Source organism: Ursus americanus, chromosome 3 (assembly GCF_024610735.1).
Source record: "Ursus americanus isolate L20-20 chromosome 3, mUrsAme1.1.p, whole genome shotgun sequence".
Classification (NCBI taxonomy): domain Eukaryota; kingdom Metazoa; phylum Chordata; class Mammalia; order Carnivora; family Ursidae; genus Ursus; species Ursus americanus.
Window position 1 is genome coordinate 61,573,112 of NC_142129.1, and position 25,563 is coordinate 61,598,674.

Sequence of the window (25,563 nt, forward strand, 5' to 3'; positions counted from 1 at the left end):
GTCTATTCCAGTCCTTTGCTCGTTTTTAACCACGTTTTTTGTTTTGATGAGTTGCAGTTCTTTATGTATTCTTGATTATCAATCCCTTATCAGATATATGATTTGCAAATACTTTCTCCCATTTTGGGGGGCTGCCGTTTCACTCTGTTGACACTGGCCTTTGATGCACAAAAGTTTAACTTTTAATGAAGTCCAACTTATCTATTGTGGTTGTTGTTGCTGCCTGTGCCTTTTATGGTATTATATCCAGGTTTCTTTTTTTTTTTTTTCTTTTAATGAAAATGGACAAGTGTTTCTGACACATATATGAAAATGCAAAGGAACTACAAGCACAAAAGAACTTAACTATAAGGCTTCAGTCATCAAGGCAATTGGTACTGTCATAGAAGTACATAGCTTAATGGAACATAATACAGTTTCAAAAAGACCCACATATTTTTTTTTTAAAGATTTTATTTATTTGAGAGAGAGAGAGAGAACGTGAGCAGTGGGGAGGGACACAGGGAGAGAGAGAAGTAGACTCCCGCTGAGCAGGAAGCCTGATGTGGGGGCTCAATCCCAGGACCCAAAGATCATAGGTCTGACCTGACCTGAGCTGAAGGCAGACGCTTAACGACTGAACCACCCAGGTGCCCCAAAAGAACACAAATTTAAAAAGCCAACTGATTTTTAGAAGTGGTGTCAAAGCAGCTTAATGTAGAAAGGCAAGCATTCTCAACAGATGGTGCTGGAAAACTGGAAACCCACATGAGATAATAAATAAACCTTCCTTAACTCTACGTGAGACCACAGACAAAAAGTAATTTCAAATGGATCACATATCTCAATATTAAAGTTGAAGTTATAAAGCTTCTAGAAGAAAATGAAGGTGATAATCTTTGTAACCTGGACCTAGGCAAAGGATTCTTAGATAGGAAACAAAAGTATTAATCATAAAAGAAAAAGGTGCTTAATTGGACTTCAACAAAATTAGGAACTTCTGCTCTTTAAATTATACCATTAAGGAAATGAATAGGCAAGCCATGAATAAGGAAAATATGTTTGAATTAGTTCTGAAAGAAAGGCATGCAACTGGCCAGAGAGTGCATGACAATGTGCTCAACAGCCCTATATATCACATAGGTACATATCAGAGTAATGTAAATTGAAACCACAGTGGGATTCCCTACATTACCATTAAAACAGCTGACATCAAATAAAAAATAACACATCATTTATATGAAATTCTACAAGAGGCAAAACTAACATAAGGTTGAAAAAAAACAGCAAAATGAGTGCCTCTGAGAAGAATGACTAAGAAAGGACACAGCTTCTTGGAATTGATGAAATGTTCCAGATCTTATTAGAAATGGGGGTTACATGAGCGTATACTTTTCTGAAAAGTCATCAATTTATTCACTTAATATTTATGCATTTCATTGTATATAACTTATTACCATCCTCCCAACACACACACACACACACACACACACACACACACACACACACACACACAAATTCATACTAGTGAACTTAGTATATTTACTTTTTGTAGTTGTTTGGGTTGGCAATTCTGAAACTACCTCCTATACATTCTAAACTCAAGCAAACAGAACTTTTGGACATGACACTTTTAAATATTTTAATAAATGGAAACAATATTTCCATGAAACTGTTTAAGCTTGTTTCATCATTTCATTATTACTTTAGAATTTACAATTTTAGGGATTGAATTGTTGTTTGTCTATGTAGTTGACACAGTCTAGATTTTAAAACACTGAAACAAAACATGTATGATCAAGTTTCTATTTAGGGACAGCCATTGTTAAATAGATTAGCTATCCAAATAACTAAGATTGTATTTCACCAAAACATCTACTTTTAAAAATGTATCACCAAGGATAATATATCTTAAAACTTTTTTTCCTATTTATCTTTAATAAGAGAAAAACATCTTTGTTAATCAATAATCAGACTGATTTCTTTATACACTCTAGCATTATTCATATATTAAATATTGTCATTCTTATAGCTTTATGTCCTGTGTTATGCAAAAGTTAATACAATTAAACAACCAAGTTTCCAAGAATAAATTAGGCTTTCAAAAAACTAAAGATGACCTCATAAAGTAATATCTTTTTTAAAGATGCCAAAACTCAACTGTGTGCTAAACAAAATGGAAGTTTATATTTTTTCAATACAGGGACATAATTATGTTAAACACTCCAGAATGCAATAGAAATAGGTGTTCTTAATTTTACTGAATTTTCATTTTGCTTAAGTATTAGATGATGCTATTATTTACTAATCATATCAGAATTTCTTTGAAAAGCAACTGTTTCTACAATCATTTTTAAATTATATATAAAAATTTAAAAGGACAGTTAAAAATCTAAGAAGATAAAATTTCAAAGAGGTCATAATTATGTTCCTTTGCTTACATTTTCAAATAATTCCTAAGGCTTCATCAGTTTGGATTTAGAATCCCAGACTTTTCTCCCCTTTTTATGTGAATCCTATTAAAGGAGTTAAGCAGTGTATTTCTTCAGTCTATAAGTTAACAGGAAGTCCATATGTCTTCTGAGAAATTTTGATAGGTTTCTCTACTTTTTTTCTCATATTAAATCTAACATAAAAATTATTAAGATTTAATATCTTGGCAATGATTCCTTAATGCAACTTCCTGAGAAGTGTGTAAGCCACTAAACCCCATGGTTGAGGGGGAGGGGTCCAGTAACTTGGAGTGAGAACATAAAGCTATACAAGGTTAAGTGAAACAGAGACTGGCCTTCAAGATGGTTATACTTTCAAGAGACAAAAGACAAGTTAAACATGTACCATAAAGAGTAGCAGCCAAACTTGAACAAAGAGATATATCACAAAGGCTGTCAGGGTGACATAAGGTGATACATTTTACCACACATAACTGAAAAAAGTAATTAAAATTCAAGCTTTGGAAGTAGTCCTTTAGAATAAGGTAACTTTATGGTACTAACTAACCACTGATTCGGGAATACAAGACAAAACAAAGTAAACAAAAACCTAAAACCTATCCTTGAAATTGCTGGTAGAGGCAAAGAATAAAAACAGAAGTTTGTCCAGAAATGTCTTTGTAGAGGGAATGCCTGTTTTTCACATATTTGAAAGTTATTAGAAGACACAAATCATTTTAAAGCTTGTAGTTGTTTCTAGGTTTTAATTCATAATTATCCAAATAATCCAAACACCACCACTTACAATCATGACATTCCTACATCAGTATGCAAATTTTATCATTAAGAATGATTACTATGTGATAAACTGCACAAGAAACGGTAAACTAACAAGTGCATAATTAAAGTAACACATTCTATTTGTTTTAAGAAATCTACCAATTGCAATTTTAACTGCTTTTAAAAAATAACACTAGGTTTCACTTTTTTAGGTATTTTTTTAAAGATTTATTTATTTTAGAGAGAGTGCATGTGCGGTGGGGGCGGGGGGCAAGGCACAGAGGGAAAGAGAAACTCAAGTGGACTCCGTGCTGAGCATGGAGCTGGACATGACACAGGGCTCAATCCCAAGAACCATGAGATCAGGATCTAAGCAGAAACCAAGAGTCGGATGATCAACCATCGAGGCGCCCCTCATTTTTTAAAGTAATTTAAAACAATCCATTTTCAGTGATCTGATGTTCCATGAGTATAGTAACAAGTTATTCCTAATCTTACCTTTACTCTCTAGTCTGATAAAATCTCCAAGAAAACAACCCTTCAACTACAACACAGATAATCTAATAAGCCTCCATACATGTTTGAACAAAACAGGTAATTAAAAAAAAAAAAAATCTGAGTAATCAAAGAGACTAACATTTGAAATAAAAATCTGATAAATATGAATTTTTGCTGGTGTTCCTAAAAGCTTATGATACAATCAAATTTAGTTAAAAGGGAAGCACTCAGAAGCCAGATATTTAAAATGTGAAAGTGCTAACAATATCGTTAAGAGGCCAAACAGACATCCTAATCTTACAACCAAAATGGTTCAATATCTATATAATTTGCCATATACTCAAATAAGGAAGAGAATATAGAAAGCATTTAATAGTATGGACTTAGCTATAAAAGTAAAATAGCTTCATAGATCATTTCATAGACTCAGTGCTTCTGAGTAATGGCCACAATGCAAAATAAAATTAAAGATACTTTCTAAGGAAACCGACAGGATTCTAGGGTTTTTAGTTTTAGGAAAACTTTTTTCTCTCTCTTAGCTCCCATTAAGTAATAAAATGTGTCATACTGAGTTTACACAGTTAAAAATTTGAAGTCTAAAAGTTTGGTCTTATTCCTAATCTGATAGCTTGATAAACACTTAGAAGACAGGCACACTGACATCTAAAAATCTATCTTTTGCAAATCAAATATGATCAGTGAGAGGGATCACTTCATATCTGTTTGCTACACTAATGTATCAACTAACTAATCTCAGATCTATACTTCCTATTTCCTTACCTAACACACAGAAAAAATTCATCCCCTAATTTTTAGTGACATAAAAGTAACTTTCCTCTTTTAAGTCTTCTAAACATCTTCATCAAATACTTACATTTAATGACCTATTTGTTCTAGGAATAAATTATAACAGTAAATTTTTTTTATTAATTCAGCAAAGAATGATCAGTCATTACTTATATGAAATAGTCATTCATTTACCAAGCATTTACTGAGTATTAATTGTTTCAGGAACTGTGAGAACAAAAACCAGTAATATATCACTACGTGGCCATAACTACCTCAAACAAAGAACATCCATCACAAAGAGATAAATACCTAAAAAGACCTCACAACTCCAAAACAGAGTTTCAATTTGGCCTTTAGCATTATGAAATACACATTTGTAACTGGAAATTTCCCACATAATTTTTAATTCAATTTTAAAAGCAGATGGCAAAATGGAGGCGCTATTTTTTAAAAATGTGTAAGATACTGTAAACCATCTTTCTCTTTAGGACCTTGACCATTGTCAGATTTCCCATGTCTAGTGGAAATAGCTGAGTCTAATCATTTTAGAGAACATGTTTCAACAAATTCAACAAAAACAGGGCATGCACATTCTCTGAAAGGCAAAAATAAGCATGTATTATTACTAAAACATATTTACCAATTGGAACCCTTATTTCGGAGCCCACATATATGTATCCTTTGTATTACTAAACAATACCACTACCTTGTTATTTTATATGGAAAATATTTATCACTCAGTAGTTACTCATTTAAGTCCCTAATGGAACAGAGTATAATTTTGATCATGTACAATAAAGGGAAAAACTGAGACACAGAAATGCTAAATTACTTGCCAAAGACCTGAAGAAAACTTAGAGGCAAACCAAAAATAACAGTTGGAACCTAGTATCACAGGTAACGGATTAACTGAACTCAATTTCCCAATGATATTAAAAAATTACACATGTAAATTCACATATACACATATACAAATAACTGAAAAAGCCAAGAACATAATTAAGAAGGAATTTTTTTTTATATAGCCTGAATTACATAGAGAAGTGTGGTTTCAAAAATCAAAGCTGCTTAACAGCAGGTTCTAGTGACTCAAGTACATTAGTTCAAAGGAAATTGAGAAAAAAAATATAGTATATTCAGCAAAATATTAAATTACCACCTAAGAAGTTTAATTTTATAAGAGAACCTAATAGACATACATAATAAGTATAATGTAACTCTGACTAAGCACTGAAATATATCTTTAGGAAAAATAAAGTCTAATTTATAATGTCTTAAAATTAAAGTTAAAAATAGCATGTGTAGATAATACTTAAGATGCAACTTAATCATAAAAGTATAGACTTCGTGATTTGCAAACAATAATGGTACCAATTAGAAAATAAAAGAGATGTTAGGGTAAATGGCTGATATTAACTTATAAGATTACCTTTTTAAACACATGAAATTCTACATAAAAAAAAAATTATTCTTTACCCAAGAGCAATAGTGCTTAAACTGAATATGTATTTTTTTTAACAGAAGAATCACATTATAACCATAAAACATTTTATGGGATTGCTTTATATGCAGCTTATTTTATCCTCAAAAACATTAATATATAATATTTATAAAACATTTAATCCCCTCTTCATTACCTCTTTAAAACCTTTGCAGAAAATCTGTGATGTTATCTTCTTAACAAGGCAAAACCAAGAAGACTTTGAATATTCATTTCTAGAGTAACAAAAATATCTTTACCTTCCAGAAGACTTTCCACAAAATCCCAGACATTGGCATATTATAAAAATGCAATTAGGAATGGAAATTTTATAACAGAAATTAATTAAATGATAGGAAAGGCTAATACTATTTTAAAAATCTCATCAAGAATCGAAGAAAGATTGTACCTACTTTTTTTTTAATGATAACTAAAATATGATGTGTTGGAGATGCTCTTATTACAAAGTGGTTTTTAAAATAAAAATTTAACTTATGTCTGAGGTTCTTTCAAATATATGACCAAGCAAATAAAATAAATAAATAGAAACCTGGTAAAAATGTATAGGTCCTGCAGCAAAAATGTCATGAATCATCTTCCTATCTTGAAAAAATAAATAAGAGGATTGATATTTACATAGTTTCAAAGAATGAGAGAGAGAATAACCAGTTCTCTAAGTTTTTAATTACTGTTTCAAACTGATCATGTCCCACGATGCAACCCTCAACCCCAAGGGGATTTCCTTTAGATTGAATTTTTGTTCATTATATAAGACTGTTTAATGTTTTTTTTTTCTTTTATTTATTTTTATTGTTTAATGTATTCCATCATGCTATGCGTATGGTTGGGATTTCTTTTTTTTTTTTTTAACATAAAAAACATTGTATTGTGGTCAGAATTACTCATCTGTATCTTCTGATACAGGAACTACTCTATCCTAAATTTAAATGAGTTTCATCTCCAGGAGAGCTCTAATGACATTCTGTATGTACTACTTCAGAGATCACTGACCAAACATGATAGACCTTCTTAACTTTATGGAAGCACTTTGTATTTCTTCACTGGAATTTTTATTTTCTTCATTCTTTAATGATAATATAAAAAACTCATAAAATTTTAAAACTGCATGCCTTTATTTGAGAAATTAAAACAAAGAGAAATTAGATTTTTAATGACAAATCAATGACACCATTTTGGAAGCAAATATTTAAAATGATTTAACAGTACTAATATATGTTTTAACAATTCATTCTTTTTGAAACATTTAATTTCTGTGCCCTCAGGTAATTTCACAGGGCTTTATCAAAAGACAATTTTTGAAAGAAATCAGAAATGGTTTCCTTAACATACTAAAAGACTCTTTGTGTCACTGTCGTTTGAAAGAATGATACTACTTTTAAATTACATCTCCTTTTGCTCACCCACTTCACCCACTCCTCCATCTCACCCAGGGCTTTGAGTAATTTCTTCATCTCAGCAAAAGAGGCAAAGGCTAAAAATAGCAGTCTCTGGACCCTCAGGAAGAGTCACTGTGCAACATCAGCTGAGATTCCTGATTAGCATTATGTCTGATAAAAAAAAAAAAAAGTACCAAAGCAAAACAAAGAAACAAAGAAGAAAACAAAACAAAACAAAACAAAAAATCTTTCTAGGCCATCTTTTCACCTTTCTTTATTTCATGAGAGAAGCATTTAACACATTCGTTTTGATAAATGGTAAGGAAGTACTAATGAAACTCTTGTCATTAAAAAAGAATCTGTCTTATCATTACTACTAATAAACTTCAACTTTTATATATGTAACAACCTAGTAATTTTATTGTTTTATAAAATAAAATAATCTCTGTACAAAGTGTTTAGAGCAAATTATTTTTGTGGCCTCTATATACAGAGCATTACCACTGCTCTTGTCAAAAAATTGTTTTTTGTGTTCAAAATCCAGATTATCACTCTTAATTACACCTAAAGCCAGAGAATAACCATATGTGGCAGGTTAATAAGTGGATGAAATCTGTTTCTGAACTACTATTTCCACTAAATAAGATTTTAAGGAAGGTCCTATCCTGTGATTTTTCCCCCATTATATCTGTGATGAGAAAATGATGAAGATGGAATCTTAATCCCCTAAAGACAAAGTCTCAGCATCCAAATTACCTGACAAGATTTTCATTGTCTCCAGTTCCCTTGCAAGTTGCACATTCAGTTCGCAAGTCTTCAGCCTTAGGCTTCTTTTGTAACACAGACTGCCTTTGCCTTCTCTCTCTAGGAATTCTTTCCTGCCATACAAAAAAACAAAACAAAACATAAAACAAAATCAGGATATGAGGAAAAAAGAAAAAAATTAAGCAAGAAAGTTTCTCAAAGTTTAGACTGTAAAAAATGCTTAACTTATTCCAACCTCATGTTTTTCTTCCTCAGGAATGAAGCTTCGCTTTCGTCCTCTGGTTCTCTGAGAAAAAAAAAAAAATTCCACAAAAATATCTAATGTTTAATTAATAATAAAAACAAATATTCTCTGTTAAATGTTAATGCTTAAGTTAAGCACTTAGAAAATTAGTTTTTCTAATTAATACTGTATTGCTCTAGTGCACTATGTTACAATATGTCATAAGAGATAAAAACATGACAAATTAAATACACTTTACAAGCGCTTTACTTTTAAATTGCACAACTATCTGATTGGAAAAGTAAGTTCTTCAAAATCAATTGGAATACTTCTCAACACTTCATACATGTCACACAATTATGATTTACCCAGAGCATTTAAACTTTTGTAACTTCCATGACCTCTACAGCCAAAATGCTAAACCTGGACTCATACACGTGTGTGTAGAGTACATACATGTTTGTATAACATAACCAATCAGCTTTCAACTGCCATTAAAAAGGGGGAGTAAAAGATCTCAGATGTCCCTAAATCCTAGAGGAAATAAAACTAACTAAAATTCGGGTTCCACACTAGGCATGGAACCCACTTTAAAACAAAAACAAAAAACACCTAACTAAAACATGGTGTAAATGACTTATTTTAAACTTGTATCGTTGAAATGTTACATCCTATATACTTATAACACATTTACCGTTAGAAAGATGACATCTAAATACTAAAAGTAATAAAAATATGGTAATATTTGCATCCAATATGTTCAAAATCTCCACCCACATTGCCCAGCCTCTGTAGATTTATAATCCCCATGTGCAGACCATAGTTCTTCAGAGAGAATGAAAGAGAAAGGAGGCACCGTTCCCACAGTTCTTTTGCCTGACTGCTAAGATCAAGGAACATTCCCAAATTAGAATAGGTACCAAATAATCCTATACAGAACTGATGTCTAGTACAAGTACACTGATGTTTTCCTAAATGACTGTCATTTCAATTCTTCATAATATCAACACTCTTATTATTTAATACCATGGCTAATTGCATACTGTTTCATCTGCCCAAAGATAACCAAAAGCTGACTAAATTAGTTATTCAAAAGAAGTAGTTTTATAAACTATGTGTTCATTTACATTTGTATTGCTAATCAGTATGTCCTACTTACATTATAGAATAAGTTAGAAAAAGTAAGACTATATCCAGGAAAAGGCTTTAAGTGCAGGCCCTACATATGTCTATTCTTACTTCTAAAAAACAGCACTAAGTCTTCCTCCTCAAAATACCAGTCATAGCTCATAAACACTGGCATGCCCTGGGAGCTTGTCAGAAACATCAAAGCTCATGCTCACTTCACCATACTGAATTAGAGTCTGCCTTTTAACAAGATCTGCAAGGAAATTATACACACATTAAAGTCTGAGAACATCAGTGTAAAAGAGCCCTTAATACTGACAACACTTATCCAAGTTCTACCCAAAACCTTGAGGCTAAGCTCTTTACATATTCATCTTTCCTTTCTTGACATTCCTGTCCTTTATGCTTCAACTTCTGTCCTCCAACACAATTTATCATAAAACTCGTAAGAACCATATCATATTCATATTTCTAGAACCAATTAAACTTAATACAATATGTATTACATAAAAGCTCAATAAATTTGTTTTAATAAAATAAATAAGTGGTTAGATTTAAACTCATAAATAATTATACTAGATAATGCAAATGATGAAACAGTTGACAAAGTGGATAAATTATTGTTCCCTTCTCCAGTAATCTATTTTTCAATTTGCATAATTTATGCATAAGGGCATTTCAATCAGGTGATCCAAATAACCGATATCAAAGGGAAAATATTTGGGGCACCGGCTGGCTCAGGTGGAAGAGGATGTGACTCTTGATCTTGGGGTCATTCATTTGAGCCCCATGCTGGGCAGAGGTTACTTAAATAAATAAAATTTTATTTAAAAAAAAAAAGGGAAAATATTGAAATGACTTATTTCAGTTCTCTAAACATCTAAGAATGCTCAAAAGGCCTCACATATTTCCACATTTCTCTTCATTCAACCCATCTTTAGGTAATACAGTAGCAATTCAGTTTACTACTTTATTTAGAAGTAAACTAGCAGTAGTTGGGTTGTTTGTTCTTTTTTCATAAAAGTCAACTACTACTAGTTTTTTAAATTATCTAACCACTGAATTAATTTTTGAAGTACATATTAATTTTTGAACTACTTTATCTAGTAGCAAACTACTAATTTTTGAATCATCTAATCATTGAATTAATTTTTAAAACAGATGTGAATGCACTAAATTCATGTTTTCAATTCTTTTGAAGATCTACAAGATCTTCAAGAGGGAGGGAGGGGGAGAGGGAGACAGAAAGAAGAGAGGAGGGACAGAGGTAAAGGGAGAGAGAGAATCTTAATCTTAAACACGTTCCATGCCCAGCAAGGAGCCTGACCTGAGGCTCAATCTCACAACCTGGAGGTCATGACCTGAGCTGAAATCAAGAGTCAGACGCTTAACTGACTGAGCCACTCAGGTGTCCCAATAATTTACCATTTCTTATTAATACTTTAAATCTTTAAACCTCTGGTATTATTCCATCAACTGGAAGTTTTTAAGGCCCATACTGTAATGAGTATCATAAGGCATAATGTCAATAAGTGATACTATCACACATTGACATAGCTAAATTTCTGTATAAATTTCTTCGAAGTATATGTCTTATTAAAGTGCTATTTTTAAAGTGAATGTATTTATAATTATTTAAAACATTTTAAATTAAGTACACTTATTATCAAATGATAACCAATGATGTATTCCTGTGGTGATTTTAAGTAACTAAACATAAACAACTTCCAGCCAGAAAAACAAAGGTGTTACAAGCAATATGAAATTAGAGCATCTTTGAATTCTGAAAAAGCGGTCCAAGGAAGTGATCTGGTTATCACACAGCTGGTAACTGACAGAAGTAAACTGCAAACCCAAGTATCTCAACTCTGAATTCAGTGATTTTTCTTGCCTGCCAAATCCAAGGTTAATAGTGTAATCCAAGTAGAGATGAGTAAAATTATTACAAAAAAACAAATCTCTCATTCTGACTTGAATACTTAAACTATAACACTGTGATGCCTATAGGAAGAATTCTATTTTGAAACAAGTAGAGACTTTTACCCAATGAAGAGGACCTCAATACCTTAAATTGACACTATATTCTACCCAATTTGGTACTCTATACAGTACAATGACTAACATGATCCATTACCAAAGTAAAACATAGCAAGGTTCTTCTTCAGCATTTATCACATTAGTAATATTTCCAAAAAAAAAAAACAAAAACAAAAAAAAGGATTTAATCTAAACACAACTTTTCATAATACCAACTCCTCCAACAACCAGGAAAATATATGCTTTAGAACTTAACACAGATGTATTACCTCAAAGTTCCAAATGACTGAGGGTCCAAATGCAAATTGTGCTTTCTTTTGTAATTATTAAGGTATTAAGAGTAAATGAAAGTTTGAAACTCACTCCAAAACTTGATGTATTTCCATTTTTTTTCTGTGTTGTTATTTTGTAAGAATTTTATTTGCCTAAGAAACAAGTACAATCTGAGCTGCATAGATCACCTGGCTCTTTATCTGCCTATGGTACATTTTCTTGAAAACAGGTGGTGATAAAATATCCACAAAGAGAGTAGCATGGTATTACAGACAATGCATATATAAGTTAAAAAGGAGTAAAGTACTTTTAGCTACCAAGCATCATTTTAATAGCTTATTCATCTGAAACAAATAATTAAATGTTTCAATAACTTCACTCATTTGGACTAGAAAACCTATAACAAGTTTTAATTAATTCTTTAGTGCTGGGGTTATTTTAATTTTCAATAAAGTTAGGTGCATGATGACTTTCCCAAGGTTAGAATGATTCATTTGACAAATGAACTAAACTTAAAACTAAAAGTGCCTCAACATCTTCAATCTCACTAAGATGGGTTTCACATATTCATTGCGTACTGTTTTCTCTAAATTTAAAATGGATCTTTTTATGACAGTTAATAAATAAGCTCTACGTAGTTAGAAAAAAAACATAAGAAATGCTTCCCTGTGTAATTTCTATAAAAAAGAGAAAATGCTTCTTCATGAACAAAACTCCAAATTCAATGGTAATAAGGACAATTAGGTCAAACCTTGAAAACCTCTGTCAAGCTAAAATTCAGATTTATGCTGAGGAATAAATGCCAACAGCTGTGTGGCAGTTTTACAAAAATCCTTCAACATAATTTATTTTTAATTTTTCTACATAAATTTATATAAAATTCCTAAAAAAACTAAATGTTTTCCAATTATAAAACAATATACTGAACAGTCATATATCAAAGCTCATAAAATATTTAAAATAAAACGTTATACATATAAAGAAGGTGTGAATAAAGCACTATCTGTTTCTATTGGCTACTGGCATATAACAGATGGAATGGTGATCACCATAAGTGAGTGTTTTCCTTTCTTGTCAAATGGCTGTACAGTTTAGTTTTTATCTAATTTAATTTATATTAATAGAGTTAGGAAAGTATGTTGAAGAATAAAATTATGACCAATTTTTCTTAACACTATAAATTAAAATAACCACAAGCCTAAAACTAGAAAACAAATTACACATTTTACATATTAATAAATAAATGATTCCATAAAACCCTTCTCACGAATAATGGTATATTCAAAATAAGTAAAATCCTGATGCTCTGCCTATTCTTTGTTCTCCTTATTCCACACTCCAGGAAGTAAATAAAAATGATAGATTTCCAAGGGGCAAAAAGCACAACAGGAGCCTTTAGGCTCTAAACAGGATTATTTGAGCTAAGGATATTCATAGTAGTTCTCTTCCAAGTGTACCAAAGTGAGTTAAATATAGTCCAGTTCACCACAAAAATTTTTGCCAGGGTTTCTTCTAAGGATCTATAACAAACAGAGGTTACATAATCTGTTTAGTACCGCAGAGGTCACCTTGAGTCTAATAAGAGACTCTATAACTCTTTTACATAAAGCTTCCATATATAACCCTTTCTTCCAAGAACTGCAATAATTTAATTTAAAAAGTACAAAGATAACAAGTTAAGAAACAATGCACAATAACCTATAGTCATTTCAATAGAGCTGAGTCCAAACATTTCTGTTTCCACTAAACTAGCATCGAAAATTATACACACACACAGACACACACACAGAACATATTCGAGTTTCTTGAAGTCTTGGGACTTTAACTTTGTTAAATAGGCTTCTATTTTACCTGTGTAAAATTAGTTTAAAAACAAATGTAATGAAAGTAAACTCTGAGATATTTGATTATCTCTCAAATTAAGAATGCCACTTGGAACAGGCTATAGACAATACTCTAAGTTAGATGGAAAACAGTTTAACCGTGTGTTTAAGACTTTTTCAAAATAATGATCTATAACAACAGGTGCATCCTGAAAGACAATATGGTTTTAGTCAAAGCTGCTAAAAGCTATTTTGACTTTTTATTGCATTTATTTTCCCAAAAAAGGAGATCTAGAAAACAAAATAAAACAGTAAGAGATGGGAAAAACGATGTACAACTTCAAAGAGAGTAGAAGATGATGCATGTGTGTAAAAGACTTTGAGAAGATAGGTCTCAATAAGTCCTTTGGCACTTGTATAGAAGATGAAAAGTCACTAGATAACATAAAGTGTAAAGAAAACAAAAAGAAAATCTGAAAGCTTTCAAGTTACATTAAAGTTATTAGAAAATATGTAAAAAAGTACAAACATCAATTTTAAAATAACTTCAAAAGGGACACAGGTAAGCTAATTTATATTTTCTTCAAAAGTAATTACCTTGCATAAAAGCAAGTGAAAAGTTTCCACAGAAAAAATAATGCAAAGAAAATGTCTAAATAACAGACACTTACACAAAATTATCCCAGGCTGCCTTTGAGTAATTCTATAGTTTCGCCAATGAATTATGATTAATATATAAGGAGAAAAAGACCAATTCCCTTCCTAACAGTAAGAAGCTAGAAAAAAGACTCTTCCAAAGTACACTAGCTTCAGATGTACAGCCACAGTGAAAGATAGAAAGAACTGTGGAATACTAAATACTTTCTGTGAACCAAACTCTGTAGAAGACAACAGACATATAGTAGTAAACTGGACAGTTCCTATTCACATGGGAGTTCATGTCCATGAGCCTACAGATACCAATTAATTACATGAATAATTATTTATAAATATGGTAAGTGCAACCAAGGTGAAACATAAAAATAAAATAGTACTCAGATCTTTAAAAATCTCAACTATAGTCAAAATTGTTCTTAAATTTAGGGGTCATTTTTAGTACCATTAATAAGGATGTAAAACTCAACATTCATCCTAAAGACGGGTACAGAGAAAATGCCTAATAACCACAAAAAATTCTCAAAAAACACATTTAACTGGTAACTCTCAGGCAGGAATGGAAAAAAAAAGAATTCGGAATGGCAAGAGAATGAAAGAATCAAGGATGGTAGCAAAAGCATTACTAAAATGACTAAATATAAGATCCAAGTAAGATACTGGAATTTTAAGTGAAGGCAAGATGTATGTGCGTAACTATGCCACTTGGTAATTGTGACAATAAAATGGCTATTACACTAGGAATGTAAAGAAGGATCCATAAGATACTGAGGTCAAAGGAACTGGGATTTAATCATGTTTATTTCACATACATCTTAAAATTAAGTATTAGTTCATATAATCCCTTCTCTTTACCCAATTCGGAAAATTCTTCATAAAATATCCCTGATAGTCATATAGCTTCAACTATTCCAAAGAAGGAGGCAGCATGTACCACAGTAAGGCAATTCTAATTGTTGGTCCGTTTTACTGTCTGAACTTAACCTAGCATTCACGTAATGAAAGTTTAAATATTTGAAGTAAATAGCCAGGTCTCTATTACGTAAAGGGTCTCTGTTCATTTACTAAACTAACAACATACAAAAAAAATAATTCCAATTGTGATAAGGGCAGCAAAAGAAAATAGTGCCACGGCAATAATCATTTTTCTTTTTTAAGATTTTATTTATTTATTTGTGGGCGGCGGGGGGAGAAGCAGACTCTCCGCTGAGCAGGAAGTCTTAAGTGGGGCTCGATCTCAGGACCCTGGGATCATAACCTGAGCCGAAGGCAGATGCTTAACTGACTGAGCCACCCAAGTGCCTGGCAATAATCTTCCAATTATTTCCCAGAATATCTGTTCGGAATTTCATCACGTTATCACATTAGGTTTTGCTTGCTTAGCTCATACAAACTAAAATTAGGGATGAGGGAAATAATAATAGAGGATTACTTAAAGCTTTACAACAGATGTGTAATCTCAGTCATTTTTCATTTGTGTAAGAGTCCAACTAGAAACATCATTTTAGCACTGTTACATGGCACAGATGAAAGAGAGGGAAAGGGGGTGTACCATATTTTTCTTTTTAAAATATAATCAGTGTCATTAGCCAGCAAAGAAATACAAATCAACCATAATGAGATACCAGTTTATGCCCTCTAGAATTACTATATCAGAAGGACAGACAATAATAAATGTTAGTGAGTATGTAGAAAAACTTGGGTCCTCATACACTGCTGGTGAGAATAGAAAATTATATGGCCAGTTTAAATAACAGTCTGGCAGTTTCTCAAATGCTAAAATTAGAGTTACCATAAGACCCAGCAATTCCACTCCTAGGAATACAACCAAAATAAGTGAAAAACTCACGTTCACACAAAAGCTTGCACATGAATATTCATAGCAGCATGATTTGTAACAGCCAAAAGGTGAAAAACAAAAACGAACACACAAATGTCCATCAAGTGACAGATGAATGGATGAATTTAAAAATTTGGTATAGCCATAAAATGGAGTACTATACAAAAATCAAAAGAAATGAAGTACTGACACATGCCATAACATGAATAAATCCTGAAAATACTATGCTAGGTGAAAAAAATCCAGTCATAAAACACCACATATTATTCCATTTTTAAAAAAGGGTTTATTTATTTGAGAGAGAAAGAAAGAGCACATGTGCACAGAGCGAGAGGGAGAAGCAGACTCCCTACTGAGCAGAGAGCCCAATGTGGGGCTCGATCCCAGGACTCTGAGATCATGACCTGAGCCGAACGCAGATGCATAACTGACTGAGCCACCCGGGCACTCCTACATTACTCTATTTATATGGAATGTCCAAAATAGGCAAACATACAGTGATGAAAAATAAATTAATAGTTGCCAAGGCCTGGGGTTGGGAGAGTAGAGAATGGAGTCGCTGCTAATGGGTATAGGGATTCTGGTGGGAATTCAGGGTGGGGGGGGCCACAATAATAAAAATATTCTAAAATTAACTGTGGTAATGCCTGTACAACTCTATGAATTTACTAAAAACCACTAAATTATAAAACTTTAAATGAGTGAATTGCATGGTATGTGAATTATACCTCAATAAAGTTGTTATAAAAAAAAATCATCAGCCATAAGTTGATCAAGTTAATTTTAATTGTAGCAAACTTTTTTTTTTTAAGATTTTATTTATTTATTTGACAGAGATAGAGACAGCCAGGGAGAGAGGGAACACAAGTGGGGGAGTGGGAGAGGAAGAAGCAGGCTTCCAGCAGAAGAGCCTGAGTGGGGCTCGATCCCAGAACTCCAGGATCACGCCCTGAGCCGAAGGCAGACGCTTAACGACTGAGCCACCCAGGCGTCCCTATAGCAAACTTTAAAGAATAATGAACCAATTTACCAATACCGCATTAATGATTAATTTTTATATTTAACTTACACCTAAATAAAACTAAAATGCCTTGGGGCGCCTGGGTGGCACAGCAGTTAAGCGTCTGCCTTCAGCTCAGGGCGTGATCCGGCGTTATGGGATCGAGCCCCACATCAGGCTCCTCCGCTATGAGCCTGCTTCTTCCTCTCCCACTCCCCCTGCTTGTGTTCTCTCTCTCGCTGGCTGTCTCTATCTCTGTCGAATAAATAAATAAATAAATAAATAAATAAATAAATAAATAAATAAATCTTAAAAAAAAAAAAACTAAAATGCCTTTCAAAATTATTTCAACATCCATCAGTGCTGAAAAAACAAATTAAGCACTATAAAATTCACCTACTGACTGTACATCATTTAATGATATATAAAACATTTAAGTGAGTATGAATAAACTACTGTACTACTGGAACTTTGCAAACATATGAAGGAATGTGTCATTCGTTTCCAACATGCATGGCTTCAAGTAAAAACACAGTTTTATAAATAATTGTCCCATTTTAATTTTAAATGTGAAAAGAAATGTACAAGTTACTCTATATTAGTTCCTATTACTGCTGTAACAAATTATCATAAACTCAGTGGCTTAAAACAAAACAAATGCACTACCTTACAGTTCTGACATGGGTGTCCCTAGGTTAAAATTAAGGTGCTCGCAGGGCTGCAATTCTTTCAGGGGGGGAGCTCTAAGGGAAGAATCAGTTTACTTGACTTTACTATCTTCTAGAGGGCGTCAATATTCCTTCTCATGGCCTCCTTCTTTCATCTTCCGGTGCAGCAATGCTGCAACTTTCTGACCCAGTGTCTATAGCCACATCTCCCTCTTACTTACAGCCAGGAAAGGTCCTCTTCTTTTAAGTACTTATGTGATTAGACTGGACCCACATGGACAACTCTGGTTAACCTTCCATCTCAAGGTCCATAACTTTAGTCATACCTGCAAAGTTCCTTTTGCTATGTAAGAGAACATATTTACAGGTTCTGAGGATTATGACATGGACATCTTTGGAGGGCCATTATTCCACTTACCACACTGTGGAAATCACTATATAGGTAGGAAATAAAATGCTACTTTGGGTCAAAATTCAGTAACATAAAGGTATAAGGGATTTCACTCCTTCCCTATACTGTCAAGAGATTACTCCTCTCCCACCAGACACAGGAGGCCTATCCTCTGGAGAAAAAAACCAGACAGACTCTAGAGGATAGATTATCAGGCACAGAGAAGGGAGCAGTAATGTAGCAAAGAGAAATTATACAGTTTACATGGAATTCTGCTTTCTGAACTGTGAGGTTTTTAGCCCCCTTCTCCTCACCTGTTCAGAGGTCTGACAGTCAACATTATACCTACCAGTTAGGACATAAGAGGATACTTCTACTGAATTGATGTGGAAAAAACTACAGATACTGACATTTAAGATGCTCTCAAAAAAAAAAAAAAAAAAAAAAAAAAAAAAAAAAAAAAAAGCCCCAATCATAAAATCACCCCTATAGGGAAAACAGCATCACATAAACTTAATTACTATTAAATAAATATATGAGTGGACATCTAAGATCGCCAGTCATCTGAAAGCTTTGATATGAAAGAGACAAACATGAACAGAATTAGGGAATCCACAGGAAACAAAGACAATGAAGGATATTAAAAGAAACTGAGAAGTAATTACAATGAATATTCCTAAAGAGGTAAAAGAAGTTTTTGTCATCATGAAATAAGAGCATCTGTTATTAAAAGAAAAAGGAACAATGAAAGTACACATGCATCCCCAAATCAGAAATTCAGTAAAAGAGTTGGAATATAAAGGTGAGAAAATCTCCCAGAAGTTAAGAAAGAAAGAAAGAAAGAAAGAAAGAAAGAAAGAAAGAAAGAAAGAAAGAAAGAAAGAAAGAAAGGAAAGAAACAGGATTGATTCCAAGATGGCAGAGGAGCAGGAGACCTAAAGTTCGTCTGGTCCCAGGAATTCAGCTAGAGAGCTACCAAACCATTCTGAATATCTATGAATGCAACTGGAGAACAAAGAAAAGAGTAGCAGAAACTCTATGAACAGAAAAGCAACTGCTTTCTGCAAGGAGGAGAAAAGATGGCGGTGGAGGAGGAGATCCTTTTTTAGCTGGTCCCCAGTCGAGCTGGATATCTACCAGACCATCCTGAAAACCCACAGAATCAGCCTGAGACGCAGGAAGATACATCTGGATCTCTACAAAGAACATCTCCAGCGCTGAATACTGAGGTACGAAGTGGGGAGATTTGAATCCCGTACAGATATTGGAAGATAAACAGAAGGGGGAGGGAGCTGATGCGCACGGGCGCTGGGCAGCAGTAGCCACTTGCACTGGGGAGCGGGCCAGACTCATGGACCGGCACCCGCGAGGGAGAAGACTGACACCGTGAGCCTGGGAACGCGCAAGCGTCCAAACTGAAAACCGGAGCTTTGGAATGCATACTCGAACTAGACTGAAACCGAGAGCTCGGGAGCACACGCACTTGACCAGACTGAAAACAGGAACTGGGAGCGCTCACTGGAACCGGACTGATACCGGGAGCTCAGGAGTGCATGCCCAACCAGACTGAAAACCGGTGCTCCGGAGCGCCCGCGAACCACACTGAAACAGGCATCTCAAGAGCGTGCGCGGAAACCGGGGGAGCTGGCGGTGTTAGAAGCACAAAGGACAGAGACTTGCTGACCTTGTAAGTGAGGGCTGGGAGAGCGGCTGTGGGGTGCACAACCCGGGCTGCTGCAGGGTTTTAGCAGCACCGACAGAAACAGTTAAAGTGGCCAAGAGAGCTCAGTGGAGAGTGGACTGCGATCTCTCTGTTCTGAGACAGAGGCTAGGCTATGGCCACTGCTGCTCTGACTCTCAGACGAGTCACAGCAAACCGCCAGGGAAAGCCACCAGAGAACAAAAGCTCGGAAATACCAGCTCACATTGTGCCCATCCCCATCCCCCCTTGCAGGGGACAGGGCGACTCTACCCAAACAGGGCTGCCTGAGTATCAGAATGGCAGGCCCCTCCCCCAGAAGGCAGGCTGAAAAATCAAGAAGCCCACATCCCTAAGGTCCCTATAAAACAAGTGCACACTGCCTGGGTCCTGGTCAATAATTTGGGCTCTGGGCATCCCCGCAACCTCTCCTCATCAGAATGACGAGGAGGAGAAATCCCCCCAGGAAAGAAAAGATAACGAGTCTGTGGCCTCTGCCACAGAACTGATGGATACAGATGTAACCAAAATGTCAGAAATGGAGTTCAGAGTAACAATGGTCAAGATGATGTGTAGACTTGATAAAAATATTAACAAAAATATTAATGAGAATATAGAATCTCTAAGGGCGGAAATGAGAGTGAATGTGGCAGAAATTAAAAATGCTATGAATCAAATGCAGTCTAAACTAGACATTCTGATAGCCAGGGTAAATGAGGCAGAAGAACAAATTAGTGAATTGGAGGATGGGATGATAGAAGAGAAAGTTAAAACAGAAACTTGGCTCAAAAAAATCCAATCTCAAGAATGTAGGTTATGGGAGATTACTGACTCAATGAAATGTTCCGATGTCAGAATCATTGGCATCCCTGAGGGGTGGAGAAAGAGAGACGTCTAGAAGAGATATTTGAAGAAATTGTAGCTGAGAACTTCCCTAATCTGGCAAAGGAAAGAAGCATTCGTGTCCAAGAAGCAGAGAGGACCCCTCCCAAGGTCAATGAGAACAGACCTACACCATGTCACGTCATAGTGCAATTTGCAAATATCAGATACAAGGATACAGTATTAAAAGCGGCCAGGGGGAAGAAAATCCTTACATACAGAGGGAAAAATATCAGAAAAACGTCAGACCTGTCTACAGAGAGAAGGGCTGGCATGATATTTTCAAAGCTCTATCTGAGAAGAACATGCAGCCAAGGATCCTTTATCCAGCAAGGCTGTCATTCAGAACTGATGGAGAGATAAGGACCTTCCAGGATCGGCAGAAACTGAAGGAATTCGTAACCACCAAACCAGCCCTACATGAGATATTAAGGGGGGGTTCTATAAAAGTAAAAAGGCCCCAAGAGTGATACAGAACAGAAATTTACAATCTATAGAAACAAAGACTTCACAGGCAACATGACATCATTAAAATCGTATCTCTCAATAATCACTCTCAATGTGAATGGCCTAAATGCTCCTATAAAACGCCACAGGGTTGCAGACTGGATAAAAAGACATGACCCATCCATTTGCTGTCTGCAAGAGACTCATTCTGAACCTAAAGATACATCCAGACTGAAAGTGAAGGGATGGAAAACCATTTTTCATGCCAATGGACCTCAAAAGAAAGCTAGGGTAGCAATTCTTATATCAGACAGATTAGATTTTAAACTGAAGACTGTTGTTAGAGATACAGAAGGACACTATATTATTCTTAAAGGATGTATCCAACAAGTGGATATGATAATTATAAATATATATGCCCCCAATAGGGGAGCAGCTAGATACAGAAGCCAACTCTTAACCAGAATAAAAACACATATAGATAATAATATGTTAAGACTAGGGGACCTCAACACTCCTCTCTCAGCATTAGACAGATCACCTAAGCAGAAAATCAACAAAGAAACAAGAGCTTTGAATGACATACTGCACCAGATGGACCTCATAGATATATATATAGAACACTATACCCCAGAACAACAGAATACTCATTCTTTTCGAATGCACATGGAACTTTCTCCAGAATAGACCATATACTGGGTCACAAAACAGATCTCAACTGACACCAAAAGACAGATTATTCCTGCATATTCTCAGACCACAATGCTTTGAAACTGGAACTCAATCACAAGGAAAAATTTGGAAGAAACTCAAACACTTGGAAACTAAGAACCATCCTGCTCAAGAATGATTGGGTAAAACAGGAAATTAAAAATCAGTTTAAACAATTTCTGGAGACCAATGAGAATGAAAACACATCAGTCAAAAACCTATGGGACACTGCAAAGGCGGTCCTAAGGGGAAAATACATAGCCATCCAAGCCTCACTCAAAAGAAGAGAAAAATCTAAAATGCAGTTTTTATATTCTCACCTCAAGAAGCTGGAGCTGGAACAGAAGAACAGGCCTAACCCACACACGAGAAGACAGGTGATCAAGATTAGAGCAGAGATCAATGAATTGGAAACCAGGAGCACAGTAGAGCAGATCAACAGAACTAGAAGCTGGTTCTTTGAAAGAATAAATAAGATTGCTAAGTCAATAGCCAGACTTATTTAAAAGAATAGAGAAAGGACCCAAATTAATAAAATTAGAAATGAAAGGGGAGAGATCACAACCAACACCAATGAAATAGGAAGGATCATTAGAAACTTTTATCAACAGCTTTATGCCAATAAATTAAACAACCTGGAAGAAATGGATGCCTTCCTGGATACCTATAAACTACCAAGACTGAAACAGGAAGAAATTGATTATTTAAACAGACCGATTAATTATGAAGAGATTGAAGCAGTGATCAAAAACCTCCCCAAAAACAAGAGTCCAGGGCCTGACGGATTTCCCAGGGAATTCTACCAAACATTCAAAGAAGAAATAATACCTACTCTCCTGAAGCTGTTTCAAAAAATAGAAATAGAAGGAAAACTACCAAACTCATTCTATGAGGCCAGTATTACCTTGATCCCCAAACCAGACAAAGACCCCATCAAAAAGGAGAATTACAGACCTATATCCCTGATGAATATGGATGCCAAAATTCTCAACAAGATCCTCGCTAGTAGGATCCAACAGTACATTAAAAGGATTATCCATCATGACCAAGTGGGATTCATCCCTGGGATGCAAGGGTGGTTCAACATTCGCAAATCTATCAGTGTGATAGATCATATCAACAAGAAAAGAGTCAAGAACCATATGATCCTCTCAACTGATGCAGAAAAAACATTTGACAAAATAAAGCATTCTTTCCTGATTAAAACCCTTCAGAGTGTAGGGATAGAGGGTACGTTCCTCAATTTCATAAAAACCATCTATGAAAAGCCTATAGCAAATATCATTCTCAACAGGGAAAAGCTGAAAGCCTTTCCCTTAAGATCAGGAACACGACAAGGATTCCCACTCTTGCCAAGAGCAATTCAGTAATGTGGCGGGATACAAAATCAATGCTCAGAAATCAGTTGCATTTCTATACATGAACAGTGAGACTGAAGAAAGAGAAATTAGGGAATCCATTCCATTTACAATAGCACCAAAAATCATATGTTATCTTGGAATTAACTTAACCAGAGACGTAAAGGAACTATATTCTAGAAACTACAGATCACTCTTGAAAGATATTGAAGACACAAAAAGATGGAAAAATATTCCATGCTCATGGATCAGAAGAATAAACATAGTTAAAATGTCTATGCTACCCAGAGCAATCTACACTTTCAATGCCATCCCAATCAAAATACCAATGGTATTTTTCAAAAAACTGGAACAAACAGCCCTTAAATTTGTGTGGAACCAGAAAAGGCCCCGAATCGCCAAGGAATTGTTGAAAAGGAAAAACAAAGCTGGGGGCGTCATGTTGCCAGATTTCAAGCTATACTACAAAGCTGTGATCACAAAGACAGCACGGTACTGGCACAAAAACAGACACATAGGCCAATGGAACAGAATAGAGAACCCAGAAATGGACCCTTGGCTCTTTGGGCAACTAATCTTTGACAAAGCAGGAAAAAACATCCAGTGGAAAAAAGACAGTCTGGTGCTGGGAAAATTGGACAGCTATATGCAAAAGAATGAAACTTGACCACTCTCTCACACCATACACAAAGATAAACTCCAAATGGATGAAAGACCTCGATGTGAGACAGGAATCCATCAAAATCCTAGAGAACATAGGCTGCAACCTCTTTGACATCGGCCACAGCAACTTTTTTCATGACACATCTCCAAAGGCAAATGAAACAAAAGAAAAAATGAACTTGTGGGACTTCATCAAGATAAAAAGCTTCTGCACAGCCAAGGAAACAGTCAAAAAAACTAAGAGGCAGCCCACGGAATGGGAGAAGATATTTGCAAATGACACTACAGATAAAAGACTAGTATCCAAGATCTACAAAGAACTTCTCAAACTCCATACATGAGAAACAAATAATCAAATAAAAAAATGGGCAGAAGATATGAACAGACACTTTTCCAGTGAAGACATACAAATGGCTAACAGACACATGAAAAAATGTTCAAAATCATTAGCCATCAGGGAAATTAAAATTAAAACCACCTTGAGATACCACCCTACACAAGTTAGAACGGCAAAAACTGACAAGGCAGGAAACAACAATTGTTGGAGAGGATGTGGTGAAAGGGGATCCCTGTTACACTCTTGGTGGGAATGCAAGTTGGTACAGCCACTTTGGAAAACAGTATGTAGGTCCCTTAAAAAGTTAAAAATTGAGCTACCCTATGATCCAGCAATTGCACTACTGGGTATTTACTCCAGAGATACAGATGTAGTGAAGAGAAGGGCCATATGCACCCCATGTTCGTACCAGCATTGTCCACAATAGCTAAATCATAGAAGGAGCTGAGATGCCCTTCAACAGATGACTGGATTAAGAAGATGTCGTCCATATATACAATGGAATATTACTCACCCATCAGAAAGAACGATCACACAACATTTGCAGCAACATGGACGGGACTGGAGGAGATTATGCTAAGTGAAATAAGTCAAGCAGAGAAAGACAATTATCATATGGTTTCACTCATTTATGGAACATAAGAAATAGGAAGATCGGTAGGAGAAGGAAGGGAACAATGAAGGGGGGGTAAAACAGAAGAGGGAATGAACCATGAGAGACTGTGGACTCTGGGAAACAAATTAAGGGCTTCAGAGGGGTGGGGGACTGGGATAGGCTGGTGATGGGTATTAAGGAGGGCACATATTGCATAGTGCACTGGGTGTTATATGCAAATAATGAATCATGGAACACTGCATCAAGAACTGGGGATGTACTGTATGGTGACTAATATAACAAAATTAAAATTATAAAAAAAAAAAAGCAAGAAAGCAAGCAAGAAAGAAATGAGTATGATAGAAAAAATTATTAGAGGGATGCCTGGGTGGCTCAGTCAGTTAAGCGTCTGCCTTCAGCTCAGGTCATGATCTCAGGGTCCTGGGATGGAGCCCTGCATCAGGCTCCTTGCTCAGTGGGGAGCCTGCTTCTCCCTCTGCCTGCTCTGCCTCCTCTGCCTGCTCTGCTCCTTAATTCCCGTGCTTGTACTCTCTCTGACATAAATATATAAAATATTTAAAAAAAATATTAGAGAACTAGTCTAGCAGCACCAAAATACAATGAGAAGTTCCAGAAAAAGAGAAAGAGAAAAATTACCAAAGAAATAACAAAAACTAATGCATCAGAACTAAAATACATGAGTTTCTAGACAGA

At 34.9% G+C, this 25,563-nt stretch overlaps 1 protein-coding gene across 15 annotated transcripts in view; it reads right to left on the reverse strand.

Moving 5' to 3' along the window:
* Positions 1 to 25,563, reverse strand: part of PHF14 (PHD finger protein 14) — a 233,701-nt gene that overhangs the window by 119,594 nt on the left and 88,544 nt on the right. For 14 of the 15 annotated variants that reach the window (XR_015723980.1, XM_087861035.1, XM_087861036.1 and 11 more), the window contains 2 exons: positions 8,356 to 8,406; positions 8,112 to 8,233 (listed from right to left, as the gene is read on the reverse strand). Coding sequence is in view for 14 of the 15 variants with exons in the window: in XM_087861035.1 (XP_087717161.1) it covers positions 8,112 to 8,233; positions 8,356 to 8,406 (173 nt within the window). In the remaining variant the exon portion in view is untranslated. Of the gene's footprint in view, positions 1 to 251; positions 7,527 to 8,111; positions 8,234 to 8,355; positions 8,407 to 25,563 lie in introns of those variants that run through there. The other variant, XM_045793159.2, reaches the window with a different exon arrangement.